The 16,265-nt window shown below is 41.5% G+C and overlaps 2 protein-coding genes across 3 annotated transcripts in view; both read left to right on the top strand.

The window, feature by feature from the left end:
• FNDC7 (fibronectin type III domain containing 7) overlaps nt 1–2,004 on the top strand; it is a 29,301-nt gene extending 27,297 nt beyond the window's left edge. Inside the window, exon 12 of the mRNA XM_040232160.1 lies at nt 1,973–2,004. Within this exon, the coding sequence (XP_040088094.1) occupies nt 1,973–2,004 (32 nt within the window). The remainder of the gene's footprint in view (nt 1–1,972) is intronic.
• Nucleotides 2,005–6,954: 4,950 nt separating this feature from the next.
• The window catches only part of STXBP3 (syntaxin binding protein 3), a 48,879-nt gene continuing 39,568 nt past the window's right edge, over nt 6,955–16,265 (top strand). Inside the window, exon 1 of one of the 2 annotated variants that reach the window (XM_040232161.1) lies at nt 6,955–7,098. In XM_040232161.1, the coding sequence (XP_040088095.1) occupies nt 7,050–7,098 (49 nt within the window). In that variant the 5' untranslated portion in view covers nt 6,955–7,049. The remainder of the gene's footprint in view (nt 7,099–16,265) is intronic. The other variant, XM_040232162.1, reaches the window with a different exon arrangement.

The following is a 16,265-nucleotide window of genomic DNA, read 5'->3' as shown; positions in this document are numbered from 1 at the left end:
TCCAGTCTGGGCCATCTCCCTTCCAACACTTCCTTCCACCGGTAGGACACAGGCTTCTCTTTGCTGCCGGTTCTCTGTTTCCTCTCCCAGTCCATTTCTTCTCTGAGCACAGAAGACACATGTTTTCTAATTCTTGCCCCACTTGCTGTTGTTGTCTAGACACTAAGTCATGTCCAACTCTTTGCGACCCCATGGACTGTAGCCCACCATGCTCCTCTGTCCATGGGATTTCCTGGACAAGAATAGGTGGATTGCTGTTCCCTTCTCCAGGGGATCTTACCGACCCAGGGACTGAACCTACATCTCTTGCATTGGCAGGAGGATTCTTTTCTGCTGAGGCACTGGGGAAGCCCCACCAGCAGTTCTGAAATAAGAATCAGTTCAGTTCAGTCACTCAGTCATGTTTGACTCTTTGCGACCCCATACTACTACTACTTGCGACCCCATAATCCCTATTAATTTTTAAAGGGTTTCTATTTCCATTGATTACAGGGAAACAGACCTGGCTTATTAAAAATAAATTATAAGGAAAGTTCTAAATTATAATTACTGGAAAAAAAACTCCCAAAGTACTAATGCCCATAAGCTCTGGTCTTCAGTAAAATGTACATGGGCCTGGGTCTGCATTCTTGGAACATCTTTCCAGTATTAAGGCAGTTTTAATTCAATATTTCTCCTGAGCCTCAGAGGGGTAGTAGAAGTATCTTGGGGATCCCTAGGAGGTGAAGAGTGGTGTATTATATATTGGTCTTCCCTAAGATTTTGTTAAAGAGATATTACTTAAAAAAAAAAAAAATGCTGGAAAACCGTCACTCTTAGACCTTGCTATTTGAGATCGCCAGAAATCTTATTCAAAATGCATAATTTTAGGCCCCATGCAGAGTTACTAAATCCCCAGGTGATTCAATGCATATTAAAGTTTACGAGTTACTGCTTAGGTAGTAGTGCTCAAACTTTGGTGTGTATCAAAATCTCTTGGAGGGCTAGCAAAGGCTGTAGGGACCCATGCCTGTGTTTCTATCAGGTTCCCATGTGATTCTGACACTCTCCAAGTTTGAGAAGCACTGCTCTAGGTCACTGCTGTCTACTTCCTGTGTCCCTCTGGGCTGGCCTTGATTATTACTTCTTTCTAAGCGAGTTTCAGTCTTCAATCTGAAGAGATCTGACCTCTTCTTTAAGAGATTGTTGTAGAAATTCTGCAAGACTCTCAAAAATGATTATTTAGGGGTCTCTACATCATAGAGAATTCACTGTATTAAGGGAGAAATTCTAAATTGCTGTCCAATTTCAGCATTTCTCCTCTCTATACATAAGACTAGTCAGAGTATGTCCCTAGCTGGCATGGGGCCTCTAGATAAGCTAAGGGAAGCCTTGGGAATCTTGTTGGTCTAAGGCTTTTGGTCTTGCTTAACTCTTGGATTATCCTAAAGCTTTTCAACAGCATGAATGGATTTTTTAAGAGACAGATCTAGGTTCAAATCCTGACACTGTCCCTTTCCCTTAGGCAAGGTGCTTCAATTCTAAGTACAGGTTTCCTCATCTGAAAATTGGAACAAACTTCTCATAAGATGTTATGAAGATTAAAGGAGATATAAATTGTTAGACCCAATGACAGGCTCAAAGTAAGCTCAATAAATAAAAGGCTTGGGGGTGGAGAGGAAAGTCCTTTGTCTTGGGTCAGTAGTCTGAGCTCCAAGAGACTCTTGGGGAGGATTCATTTCACAAAGCAGGAGAGAGAACATCCTGGTTAGTTCTCTAACCAGAGAGAGAACCTGATGGTCAGTTTCTTCTTGCCCTTTGAACGGTTCAGTTTATCTTACTTTTCTGCTTACTTGCTGTGAAGTGCTGCAAAAATAGCATTTCAAATAGAAATGCTAATCTGAAACTCAGTGACATCTGAGGGCTTTTTAACTTAAGAAAATGTTTGCATACTAATACATTTTGTGGCTTCCTCCCTTCCTTGCCTTTTCAGTGATTTACAGAGGGAAGAGAAATGTGGAATGACACAGTAAACCACGGATAACAACAGCGACTTGACTAGTGAGTAATTTAAATTAAAATGTTATAATTCAAAGGCAAAGTGTTATTTTTTCTTTGCTTTAAAAATTTCTTCCCATATCTTTTGCAGAGGTTCCTTAATGTTAGTGTTATTAGAGCTGGAAAAGGTCTATTAGAATACAAAATTCCTCTAGGATAGGACAAGCTCTTCTGGCCTTTAGAAGAACTGTTCTGACTCCACTTCCTGAGTTCAAGGTCAGGTGTGTCCTCAAGGGCACAGGAGTTCAAGATCTGCTGCAGAGAAGACTTGGGGGAAAAATTAATTCAGAAAGTCTTGTGGAAGGCTACCAGAGTGAGCCATCACACTGGGAAAGTCCTGGAGATGTGAAAGGTCTGCGTAGCAGAAATTCTTGGAGATTTCTTACACCCAGACATAGTACATACTACAACACACCCACTTCATAAGTGTTTCAACGACCCAGCACTTGCCGTACAGCTCTCTAGCCATTCGAGAGTTGGAAGCATCCACTCCCAGAGAAGTCAAAATCAAGCCACCACACGTTGACTGCACTCATCCAAAACAAAACTCGACAAGGACTTCAGCTGAGGTTGGATAGCAGCAACTGCCAGGGCCACCTGTAGGAAATAACACCCTCATCTAAAGTTAGGAGGAAGCCAAGCCACTTGCAGGCTTTCCCAAGCGAAAGAAAGCATCATGTGTTGACACCTCTGTGTGAGTGTCTGGGAAAGCAGAGTTGCGCGCCTGTTACTGGAATGACTGTAGTCATGCTTTTTAATGAGCGAAGACTTCAGATGGAGGGCCAGAGCCCCAAACTGTGGCAGACTGACATACATGCATCTTTGAAGGGAAGGACCATTGATCTTGTTGGCTGTATTCCTCACTCACACTGTAATTGCTTTTTTTGAGAGAAAAGGCAATGATAACTCTGTTGTACCTAAAAAAAAAAAAATTGTCCTTCAAGTGCCAGTAACCTTATTAAAAGATAGTGCAAGCTGGACTTGTGTAGCACACATAACTAAAGTGTTTGCTCCCCAGAAGCCTAGCTGTGGAACTGCCTGTAGTTAGGAACAACCATGGAACTCTGCCCAGAGGGAATTGGAGCATAGAATTAGGCTTGAGGTACTCTGGGAGGGAACAGCAAACTTCCTTTTCTGTGTCTGCTTTCCCTTTCTGTGTGAGACTGAGATACAAATGTGCCACTGATGAGATACTCAAGAGCATTTGCACTTGAAAAGAAGGCAAGTCAAAGAACTTAGATTCCAGAAAAACAGAAATCACTGAGTCAGACAGTGCACACAGAAGAGGACCGAATTTAGTTCACTTTTGTTCCTAAGTACTAGTGGATGAACAGGAGTCGGACTAGGTGCATTGAGATCAGCTGGGGAACTCATTATTTAATACAGACTTCCTGGTATCATCCCCTGGAGATTCTAACTCAGCAGGTTTGGGACCAGACCTGGGAATCTATACTTTTAACAAATTCACAAAGTGTTTCTGCCATGTGGCCAAGTTTGGGAACATTAAAAGACTTGTGTTGGCCCCATTCTCCCTTGAAGCAAAATTTCAGCGATGGGAAGCTGAAACATGTTAAAAGATAAACTGAGGAATGTTACAAATTTTAAGAGTTTATTTGAGCAAAAATTGATTTGAATTCAGCAGCACCAAAACCTTGATGATTAGGAATACTCTACTGACAGGAGCTGGGGGCAGGGGTTGGTGGGAGGGAGTAGACTTTTACTAAAAAGAGGTGAAAGCAAAGCAAGGATATTATTTGACTGGCTATAAAACCAATAGGTATGTAGCTATAGTGGTTGTCTTATTTGGGAATTCCTAGTTGGCTATTTGTGATCAGTTGTCCTTAGATTTTGATTTCTTAACATTGAGACACTTAAAGACTTAGGTTTTGGTTTGTTCACAAAGATGGCTAAGGTATTACAGCCACCTCAACCTAATGGCCTCCTTGTTCATTAATTTAACAGAAGCTAGAGGGCTGTGGCATGTGACAAAAGATTGGTGACGAGATTTGGAGGGTTCATGGGTCCGTGTCCTGTGAGGGGACCATGAATGAACTGGGGCAGTTTTCCAGGTTGTGGTTCAGAGCCCATGGCAGACTGTGTGCTGAGCCCAGTCTCTGGCAGTGTGGGCCCTCTGATAAGAGTTGTGTCCATGGCTGACTGGAACAAGAGCCGAGGGCAAAAGCCAGATGGAAGGCCAGGATCCCTGGTATAGGACACTAGGGGGCTGCTGGGACCAGTGCACTCATACCCTATAAATACCAGAATACAGAAGAAATGAAATGGCTGTCTACTTAGCTAGGCATCTAAGTCTGGGCTGCTTTGGTCAGAATTCCACAGAAAACAATGTGGTCCACATTGGGTGAATGTAAAACCAAAACATGGATGTCACACATACTACATGCTTTTAAGTGCTTTTCTTATACTCATTCTCATAACAACTTTCTGAGCTAAATGATAATATTCCTTTATATATGTAACAAAAAGGAGACCCAAAAGGTCAAAGAATTCATCCGTGTTCTCACAGCTAACCAGTTGAAACACAGATTATCAGGGGGCCAAGTAAGTATGTAGCATTGATCAGACCTGCTAATCTATGATATTTTTATGGAAAATGTTTATCTGGGTTATCATGATTAATTGATAAATTATTAGAGAAGAAGACCTGGATATAGGATGGTGAGTGAGTGATCTGCCTTAACTCAAGAGCTTTTACATTCAGTCTCAATTATTTCAACTGTGTATCTGCTCTATAAATTATGCAGTGCAGATTTTTCATCTCTGATTAGCATTGGTGGACTCTGTCTTCCACTCTGCTATATCCTGTTCAGGAAATTCAAATTTTTCGTTCAATCTGTTTATGTAAACCAACTAGAGGAGACTAGAGAGACAGCTCAAAGAGGTTATGTGAAACTAGGGGGGCAAGTGAGGTTAGGCAACATAATATGATGGAAAAGCCAGTGGTTTGGGAGCCATCTTGAGGTCTTATGTAATTTAATGTCTCCCTCTGAATCTCAGTTTTCACATCTGTAAAATTGCTATAAAGATTATCATCTTGTTGGGTTGTTGTGAGGTTTGAGATACTATACTCACCTTCAACATATAAAGGCAATGACACTGAAGTGTTTCAAGTCATGCTACTAATAAGAGGCCAATCCAGGGTTTGTGGACACATGTCTACATGCTCCTAACGCCCACATTTGCTCCACTATACCGCATTGCCACCTTGGAATCTGGCCTTCAGGAGCATGAATCATAGCTATACCCCATGTGACCCAAGTCAAACTTCCAACCCAGAAGATCCTTTCTGTGTTACCCTTGGCACGTGGTCATTCTCAAGCCACTTTCACCCACCTCATTCCTCTGTCTTGAGGACAAGGAACTTCATTTTAGAAGTGTGAGTCTGTAACATGTCTTTTTTCTTATGGCTGGGGGCTCAACCTTGCTATACAGAGCAGAATCTGGTTTAAAATTGAAAAGGTAGAGAAATATAATTATGCATTTGTTTAAAATTTTGAGCAGCTAAGTCTATTAAAAGTAAATTTGAAAGAGGCCAGAGCCCCAGCGCCCAATTAAGTCTAGAATGGAAAGCCATTCATGCCATAGGTTTTTACTTGAACCCATTTTATGGTTGTTTTTATTCTTCATTTTGCTTCTCCTAAAGAGCAAAAATTGCAAGTCATCTCACAGCCTGCCCTATCTGTGTAACTCAAACCTTATTCTCCTTCCCACTGCACCACTCCTGTGCATTCTTGGCAAGTTATTTAGTTTCACTAAGCCTCAGATTCCTTAACTGTGAGGACTGCTTTGAGGATCAGTGAGATAATTTATTTAGCATGCTGCCTAGCATATACTACATCCACAGTAAATGTTAGCCAGTATTATTACTAGTAGTAACTAACCATTTCTGCTTCCTTATGTGACCAACTCGAAATAAGACCATTTGTTCTTTGCAAATCAGTGTGAGAAAGTCTGCTTTTTGCTAGTGTATATGATGTTTATGTTACAGTTGAGGGTCTCAGAAACTAAACTGCTTTAATTCATGATTGATAACTTGTTTGTTGTTGGTCTCAGGGCTTCTGGGATTTTAGTTCCGCAGATAAGTGATTGAACCCACCCACTCATCAGTGAAATTGCTGGAATCCTAAGCACTGAACCTCCAGGAAATTCCCCTATGATTGACTACCTTGATTTCAAGTCTCAAAATAACCATCTCAAGAAACAGATCTCTGCCTCAACTTTCTCTAAGTCCGAGCTCAGATCATCTCCTGTGTGAATCAGCAATAATTCCCCTGTTTTAAATCGAAAGCACTGATAGTCCCTTCCACATGAATCAATGTTTGTTGACTAAGTATTGTTTTATTGGTTCATTTATGTATATTATCATTATTATGGCATTCACAATTTCGACCAATATTTGACTGCCTTCAAGCATGCCAGGAACTGAGCTATCTAATTAGATTTTTCTTCAGAAGTGGGTCTCTCCTTTCTTTGCCTTGCCTGAAGTCCTGCACAGTTTTGGGCACAGTGGGCTGCACCTATTACGTCCTTGAAAAGTGAATAAACTTTTTGGAGGCTAAATTTTCTATTCGGTAGCTGACTGAGTGAAGTCTATTATAAATCGCTTCTCAAAGTGAAGAATTCTTTTGTAAACCGAAGAACCCCTCTTTTTCATGAATTGTATGAGTGAAATCGCGTTTCTGAGGTGGCGTCAGCTCACAATCCGTTGGTACCGGTTCACTTTCTGACATCCCAGGACATCGAAATTCGTCTGAGAGCCTCCCGCTAGGGGGCGCGCAATTGCCTACGGAGAATTCACCCACACTGCGCAGCCTCAGTCCGGGGTTGGGCGGGAATCCCATAAGAAGCTCGTGACGTCACTTTGTGGGCGTGACCCGTGAGTGTGGGCGGGGCTGTCCCCTCAGCGAAGGGCGGGGTCCTCCGGAACTCCCTCTCACAGCTGAAGTAGGTTGCGAGTGGGAGGCGGCGGCTGCTCCTCCACAGCGTTTGGGAAGATGGCGCCGCCGTTGACGGAAAGGGGGCTGAAGAGCGTCGTGTGGCAGAGTGAGTGCGGTGGGGCAGAGGCTGAGAAAGGGAAGGCCAGCATGCCGTGGCTCCAGGCCCTGCTTTCCTGCCCTAGACCAGCGGTATCTTGGAGAGCCGCGGTGGGCACTTGTTGCTTTGGCTCCCAGGTCCCTGTTAGAATTTCTTCCTGCTTTCCTTCCCAGCCCTCGTTCTGGCGGCGCCAGAGATGGGTGGGGAGCGGGAGGACGAGGCCTGAATGCCAGCGTCCGGCACCCTCTGGGCTCTGCTTAGCTGGGCCCTGGCAGCGAAGTCCCGTCCTGGATGAGCGGCCCCCGGCCCAGCTTTTCCGCCCGGGGCCCCTGCGCGGATCTCGGCCGCGCCCCCGCCTGGGCCCCACCAGTAGGCGATGTCTCTCCACCCGAGACAGTCTGAGCACTGTGTTCCTTTATCCCGTCCCCCCGCGTCTCCCCACACTTGAGTTTCCGAAGACTGCGTATTCTGCTCATTCGTGTTAGTATCCGGGAGACTTTTACACCTGTACTTTACGATGCCTGTCCTTTTAAAAAAACAGACCCTTCTTTCTTTCTAGAAGAACCCACTTTCTCAAGAGCTCTTGAGAAGGGACCGCGGGAATGAGTGTATCTCGGGGTAAAGTTGCACCTTCACCTCTTTCTTTACACTGTCGGAGCCACTCCTTTCATCTAGGGCTTCACCACTTACTGGTGACTGATACTCTGCCATTCTGCCTTGTCGTCCACAACTTTCGTAGATATCACTCCGAACCTATGTCTGCGACCTTGGAGAGAGAATGAAACCGCCAGACAGGAAGAACCATCATTGTTTGGCCTTGCTGGGTTCAAAGTAATTATGGCCCAGTAGTGGAAAGGGGTATAACATCTCATTAGTATTTCTGGTTCTGGCTTGTTGAGCAAGGAACAGAAATAATGACTGAGTTAATAAAATTCTGGGGGTTACAGAGTTTCTTGTGTAAAATTAAAACTCCAAATCGGTAGCTGTCATATTCCTTAACATATCAGGTACTAGAAACAAGTGTATAAATAGAAAGGGGGGGAAAGTTATAACGGATTTTTTTACATTGGATAATTATAAGGTTTGGAGAAGGAAATGGCAACCCACTTCTGTATTGTTGCCTGGAGAATTCCATGGAGAGTCCATGGGGTCGCAGAGATTCGGATACAACTGAGCGACTTACACACAATTATAAGGTTACCATTTTGTTTTTCAAAATTTATATGGGTCACTTTTAAGATTTGATAATGTTTTAAAATCACAATCGTATTTAAATATATATATATGAAAATAGGTAATGAATTGTGTTTTATAAATAATTTCTAAGATGGTCCTTAACATCAGCATTTATCAGGAAAAAAAAAAGGTTAATGTTAGTAACATTAGCGTTGATAGCATGGAAACTAGGCAAGAGGGAGTGTTTACAGATAACAAAATTTCCATCTTGTGCTGTTAACTTGAGGTAGCACCAGGATATAAACATGGAGTGTAAGATAAAGAAGAGGGCATGATGAACGGAAGAAAAGTGTTATAAGGATTCAGAAAAATAGTTTTTGGAATTGTAGTGTAAACAGGAAAGTGAAAGTGAATTTGCTCAGTTGTGTCCGACTCTTTACGGCCCCATAGACTGTAGCCTACCAGGCTCCTCTGTCCAAGGGATTTTCCGGACAGAAAATACTGCAGTGGATTGCCATTTCCTTCTCCAGGGAATCTTCCCAACCCAGGGCTTGAACCCGGGTCTCCCGCATTGTAGACAGACGCTTTACCTTCTGAGCCACCAGGGAAGTCCTGTGTAAACAGGAACATAACTAAAACGATAATACTCATTCATCATTTAGTGAGTAGAGAAAGGGAAATGGGAGCCTCTGAATTCAAGAAGATGGAGTCTGAAAGAAATGAGGAAGAAATCTCTTCAGAGGTAGGAGAATCATATTTGACTGGGAAAAGGTTTTGCTAGGTTTAGGGTAGTATCGGAGAAGGCAGTGGCACCCCACTCCAGTACTCTTGCCTGGAAAACCCCATGGATGGAGGAGCCTGGTAGACTGCAGTCCATGGGGTGGCTAAAAATTGGACATGACTGAGCAACTTCACTTTCATTTTTCACTTTCATGCATCGGAGAAGGAAATGGCAACCCACTCCAGTGTTCTTGCCTGGAGAATCCCAGGAACGGAGCCTGGTGGGCTGCCGTCTATGGGGTCGCACAGAGTCTGGACATGACTGAAGCAACTTAGCAGCAGCAGTAGCAGGGTAGTACAGTTTGATGAGGGTAGAAAGATAAGTAACTTTCAATTTACCTGCAAAGTAGGAAAAAGGGAATTAATATTTTTTCAACATTACTCTGTGCCAGGCACTATTCTTTACAAACATTAAAACTTAATAATTATTATCTCTTTAACAGATGTTAAAGCTAATATACCTGTTATCATAGCAGCAGTATTCTAAAAGGCAAAAAGTCAGAACAGCCCAGATGCCCATCAACTGGTGAATGGATTAATAACGTGGTATGTCCATATAATGGAATATTATTGGGCAATAAGAAGGAAGTACTGATACATGCAGTATTGAGGATCCTTGGAAAAACTATGCCAAATGAAAAGAAGCCAGGCATAAAGAACCATATGACTCCAATCATATTAAATGTCCAGAATCGGCAAATATATAGAGATTAGGAGAAAGTAAATTTGTGGTTGCTTATGTCGAGGGAGGCTGGGGAGATGTGGGAACTATGGCTTAGGAACTGGATTTCTTTTTGAAGTAAAGAGATGTTCTAAAATTGATTACACTAATAAGCATACAACTCTGAATATACTGAAAGCCATTTAATTGTATACTTTGGATGAGTTATATGATATGTAAATCATAATAAAGCCATTTTTTAAAAAACCTTATACAACTGTTAAATATAGACTTAGTATTCCAACCCAGATCTTTTTGGCTGCAGAGTTTCTGTGTGACCTGTCTATGACTTTCTATAATGTTTAAACCTCAGTTCAGAGCCTTATTTTTTGCCCAGTCTGTTTTAGTAGCCTATCTGAGCCTCCAAGCCTTGTTCTTTCTCACTCCAGTTCATCTGACCAGACTGGTTTTCCTGTAATAGTATTGAGCTATGATCATGCTGATCTCCTGCTTAAAAAGACCTGCAGAGAGATACCCTACACTTGTGCCTAAAGATCTTTTCAGACACTTAGTCTGCATTTGAAGATTTATAACCTGCTCCAGCCTACTTTGTTACCAGCTTTTCCTAATATAATATTGATGTTTGGCTAGTCCATCCTGTTGACTCTTCTCAGAATCTTCTGCCTCCACATCTTGATGCCAGTTCTTCTGTCTAGAATACTCCTCTTACTCCTGTTCTTCAACTCTGCAAGTTTTAGCCAGCCTTCAAGTCGCAGCACAAATGGGGCAATTACCTCCATAGCAGCTTCTCATTTTAATCCCATGTCTCATATTTCTGTAGCATGTGTGGTTTATCCTTTGCAAATGGTGCCTGATGTGACTCTCTTAATAAGCTTCTTGAAGGTAGGTCCACTGTTGTGTCTTCTAGAGATTTAAATTCCGAATAGTCCCTGGCAGAATGCAATGGGTAATAATGCTTGTTAAAAGTAAAATGTTGGGTGGGGATGGGGTGGGAAGGGGGGACCTCCCTGGTGTCCAGTGGTTAAGAATCAGCCTTATAATGCCAGGGATGGCAGTTCAATCCCAGAACTAAGATCCCACATGCTGGGGAGCAACTAAGCCCATGTGCTGCAACTAAGACCCAATGAAGCTGAATAAATAAATATTTTTAAAAAGTAAACAGGAAAAAAGTGAACAGATCAGTTCTGTAATGCCCCCCAATTTATTCAGTAAATATTGAATTCCTATGGGAATACAGCAATAGAAAGGAGATAAGTTCCCAGTCTTCCTGAAATCTTCTATTCAAGTGGTGAATAATAGAAAATAAGTGTGTAAACAAAGAATAAACGTGGTTATTTCAGTCCTTGATATCTATATATAGAAAGAGGCTGCTCTGGATAGGTAGGTCAGGAAAGGATTCTCTGTTCAGTTCAGACACTCAGTCGTGTCCGGCTCTTTGCAACCCTGTGGACTGCAGCACACCAGGCTTCCCTGTCCATCACCAACTCCAGAGCTTGCTCAAACTTAATGTCCATCAAGTCAGTGATGCCATCCAACCTTCTCATCCTCTGTGGTCTCCTTCTCCTCCTGCCTTCAGTCTTTCCCAGCTTCAGGGCCTTTTCTAACAAGTCAGTTCTTCACATCAGGTGGCCAAAGTATTGGAGCTTCAGCTTCAGCATCAGTCCTTCCAATGAACATTCAGGACTGATTTCCTTTAGGATAGACTGGTTGGATCTCCTTGCAGTCCAAGGGATTCTCAAGAGTCTTCTCCAACACCACAGTATAAAAGCATCAATTCTTCGGCGCTCAGCCTTCTTTGTAGTCCATCTCTCACATCCATACATGACTACTGGAAAAACCATAGCTTTGACTAGATGGACCTTTGTCAGCAAAGTAATGTCTCTGGCTTTTTAATATGCGGTCTTGGTTGGCCACAGCTTTTCTTCCAAGGAGCAAGCGTCTTAATTTCATGGTTGCAGTCACCGTCCACAGTGATTTTAGAGCCCCTAAAAATAAAGTCAGTCACTGTTTCCATTGTTTCCCCATCTATTTGCCATGAAGTGATGGGACCAGATATCATGATCTTAGTTTTTTGAATGTTGAGTTTTAAGCCAGCTTTTTCACTCTCTTCTTTCACCTTTATCAAGAGGCTTTTTAGTTCCTCTTTGCTTTGGGCCATAAGGGTGTGTCATCTGTATCTCTGAGGTTATTGATATTTCTCCCTGTAATCTTGATTCCAGCTTGTGCTTCATCCAGACTGGCATTTCATGTGATGTACTCTGCATAGAAGTTAAGTAAGCAAGGTGACAATATAGAGCCTTGACGTATTCCATTCTCAATTTGGAACCAGTCCATTGTTCCATATCTGCTTCTAACTGTTGCCTCTTTATCTGCATACAGATTTCTAAAGAGGCAGATCAGGTGGTCTGATATTCCCATCTGTTTAAGAATTTTCCACAATTTGTTGTGATCCACACAGTCAAAGGCTTTAGCGTAGTCAATGAAGCAGAAGTAGATGTTTTTCTGAAACTCTCTTGCTTTTTCTTATGATCTGGTGGATGTTGGTAATTTGATATCTGGTTCCTCTGCCTTTTCTAAATCCAGCTTGAACATCTGGAAGTTCTCAGTTTGCGTACAGTTGAAGCCTAGTTTGGAGAATTTTGAGCATTACTTTCCTAGCATGTGAGGTGAATATAGTTGTGTGGTAGTTTGAACATACCTTGGCATTTTTTTCTTTGGGATTGGAATGAAAACTGACCTTTTCCAGTCCCATGGCCACTGCTGAGTTTTCCAAATTTGCTGGCATATTGAGTGCAGCACTTCCACAGCATCATCTTTTAGGATTTGAAATAGGTCAACTGGAATTCCATTACCTCCACTAGCTTTGTTCATAGTGATGCTTCCTAAGGCCTACTTGACTTCACTTTCCAGGATTTCTGGCTCTAGGTGAGTGATCACACCATCATGATTATCTGGGTCACTAAGCTCTTTTTTGTATAGTTTTTCTGTGTATTCTTGCCTTCTTTTCTTAATATCTTCTGCTTCTGTTAGGTCCATACCATTTCTGTCCTTTATTGTACCCGTCTTTGCATGAAATGTTCCCTTGGTATCTCTAATTTTCCTGAAGAGATCTCTAGTCTTTCCCATTCTGTTGTTTTCCTCTATTTCTTTGTATTGGTCACTTAGGAAGGCTTTCTAATTTCTTCTTGCTATTCTTCGGAACTTGGCATTCAGATGGATATATCTTTCCTTTTCTCCTTTGCCTTTCACTTCTTTTCTCAGCTTTTTGCAAAGCCTCCTCAGACAACTGTTCTGCCTTTTTGCATTTGTTTTTCTTGGCTATGGTTTTGATCACCACCTCCTGTACAGTGTTACGAACCTCTGTCCATAGTTCTTCAAGTGCTCTATCAGATCTGATCCCTTGAATCTGTTTGTCACTTCCACCGTATAATTGTAAGGGATTTGATTTAGTTCATACCTGAATGGTCTAGAGGGCTTCCCTGGTGGCTCAGCTGGTAAAGAATCTGCCTGCAATGCAGGAGTTCTGGGTTCAGTCCTTGGGTTGGGAAGATCCTCTGGAGAAGGGAAAGGCTACCTGCTCCAGTATTCTGGCCTGGAGAATTCCATGGAGGAGTCCATGGGGTGGCAAAGAGACACAACTCAGCGACTTTCACTTTCATTTTTGATGGTCTAGTGGTTTTCCCTACTTTCTTCAATTTAAGTCTGAATTTTTAAGTCCTGAAATTTGCAGGAGTTCATGATCTGAGCTACAGTCAGCTCCCAGTCTTGTTTTTGCTGACTGTATAGAGCTTCTCCATCTTCGGCTGCAAAGAATATAGTCAGTCTGATTTAGGTATTGACCATCTGGTGATATCTGTGTGTAGAGTTGTCTCTTTCTGTTGTTGGAAGAGGGTGTTTGTTGTGACCAGTACATTCTTTTGGCAAAAGTCTCTTAGCCTTTGCCCTATTTCTCTGAGTAGGTAACATTTGAGCTGAGACCTAAAACATGAGAAAGAATCAGCCTTTAGGGACTACATTAAAACCCCTTTAAAAAATTTAATGTTTTGAGTGCAAAGGGCTGCATTTATTTACAAAATTAATTCCTTTAAGTAATATCAGTAAAAATTTATAGTGCTTGGTATTGTTCATTTGCCATTTTTTGCTGTAGGGGAGTGGTAGCAAAGCTATCACTGATAAAAGATTTTAAATAAGAATTTGATGTAGTTTATTTGAAAAACACAGCAGAACAGTAGTAACTAAATATAGTAACTAAGTAAAGCAAGTTGAAGCCACTTACAGTATTTTATTTTTCCTTATTCAGTACAGCCTATTATAAACAATAGTCTAATGTCTATAATTTACCTTGTATATTTTAGAGGAAGTGTTGGAGAAAGTGAAATTCAAAAAATTACAGATCAAAGTAATTTGTTTACAAATTAAAATTGACAACTTAAAAGCTTTTTGCTTTTCATATTTTTCTTCTAGTCCTTATATACCTTCAGATATTTTTTATTATTGGCGATTTTGTTGCTTCCTTTTTTAAATGCTTAACATTGACATAACTTTTTCTTCATCCTTCATAATCTTTGTAATTAGTATTTTTAATCATTCTTAAATACCTTGATGTGGCATAAAATTTTGATAATAGAAAAGATTGCAATATAAAATAAATCTTCATCCCTACCCAGAGCCCAGACTCCTTTCCCAGAGACAACCAGTCAGGTTTGTTTTATAAATTCCTTCAGAACTTATTTTCCCCAAATATAGGGCTTCCCAGCTGGTGCTCATGGTAGAGAATTTGCCTGCCAGTGCAGGAGATGCAAGAGACTTGGGTTCAGTCCCTGGATCAGGAAGAATCCCCTGGAGAAAGAAATGGCAATCACCCAGTATTCTTGCCTGGGAAATCCCATGGACAGAGGAGTCTGGAGGGCTACAGTCTATGGTGTCACAAAGAGTCGGACACAAATGAGCATGCATACACACACACGGGCATACAGAAAATATTTTTTTGTTTTTCTGTTTTAATCTGTTATCTTTATGACTTTTTTCATTCTGGTTACTTCTTTATCTTGTAACACAGTTTTTTCCTTTTTGGATATTTGCAGAATCATGTATTCATTTAAACCAATTTTTATTGAGTAACCTGTGCCACCCACTGTTCTAGGTGTATATTCCTTTTGTTGTTCAGTCAGTAAGTCGTGTCTGACTCTTTGAGACTCCATGGACTGCAGCACAGGCTTCCCTGTCGTTCCTTCCCTGTCTCCTGGCATTTGCTCAAATTCATGTCCAGTGAGTCCATTCATGTCCATTGATGCTATCCAACCATCTCATCCTGTGCCACCCTCTTCTCCTTTTGTATTCAGTCTTTCCCAGCATCAGGGTCTTTTCTAGTGAGTCAGCCTTTGCATCAGGTGGCCAAAGTATTGGAGCTTTAGCTTCAGCATCAGTCCTTCCTATGAGTATTCGGGGTTGATTTCCGTTAGGATTGGTTGGTTTGATCTCCTTGCAGTCCAGGGGACTCTCAAGCATCTTCTCCAGCACCACGGTTCAAAAGCATCAATTCTTCAGCGCTCAGCCTTCTTTGTAGTCCACCTCTCACATTCCTGCATGACTAATGGAAAAGCCCTAGTTTTGACTGTATGGACCTTTGTTGGCAAAGTGACGTCTCTGCTTTTAAATACACTGTCTAGTGTTGTCATAGCTTTCCTTCCAAGGCGCAAGCGTCTTTTTAATTTCATGGCTGCAGTCACTGTCCTCAGCAATTTTGAAACCCAAGAAAATAAAACCTGTCACTGTTTCCACATTTCCCCCTTCTGTATTCATATTCCTTGACCTCCTGGAATTTACAGTTCAGTGGGAGGAGACAGGTATACAGATACTAAGTACTATATTAGCAGCATGAAGAAGTTTCACAGAAAAAGAGAAGGAAAAAAATTTTTTCCTCTCTGGAACTGCATTAGGGAAGACTCTAAATAGAAGGTAACATTGAAAGGTAGTAGGTTTTTGCCAGACAGGGAAATCTGAACTAGGACCCAAAGGCATCAAAGTCTGTGATTGTTTATGGAAGAGGGAGTAATTCCTTTTGTTTGAGTACAGAATATTTATTGCAAGAAATAGGGGGGAAAGGCTATAAAAGGTAGGTTGGAGCTAAATTGTTTTAAAATGCTCTAGCAATGGGAAGCCATTAAAGATGAAGTTTGTTTTCCTCCTCCAACAGCAGCTGTCAGCATTTTGGGGACTTACTAGAAAAATGCTGAAAGGAAGTCATTTTTTGTTCCTAAAGTTTTCACTAAGTATAATGCTAGTGTAAAGTGTACTATTGCTAAATGTATAGCTGGTTAAATTTTTGTTCATGTAACTACCACCTCTATGAAGTGTTAACCCCAGAACCCTTCTGAATACACATTTGGCATTGCTGATGCCATACACTACTTCGTTAGTTCTCCTTTCATTTTTTCCATCAGTATTTTCACACCCTCTTTTGTGTTAAAATTTAAAATATATTTTACTTCATATGTAGAAGAAACAGAAGGAGAAAAGTTAGGGTAATTGGTATTAA

The sequence above is a fragment of the Oryx dammah genome, unplaced genomic scaffold, assembly GCF_014754425.2.
Source record: "Oryx dammah isolate SB20612 unplaced genomic scaffold, SCBI_Odam_1.1 HiC_scaffold_28, whole genome shotgun sequence".
NCBI classification, from domain to species: Eukaryota; Metazoa; Chordata; class Mammalia; order Artiodactyla; family Bovidae; genus Oryx; species Oryx dammah.
The sequence above is the reverse complement of the archived record's forward strand: the minus strand, read 5'-3'. Positions and strand labels throughout refer to the sequence as shown.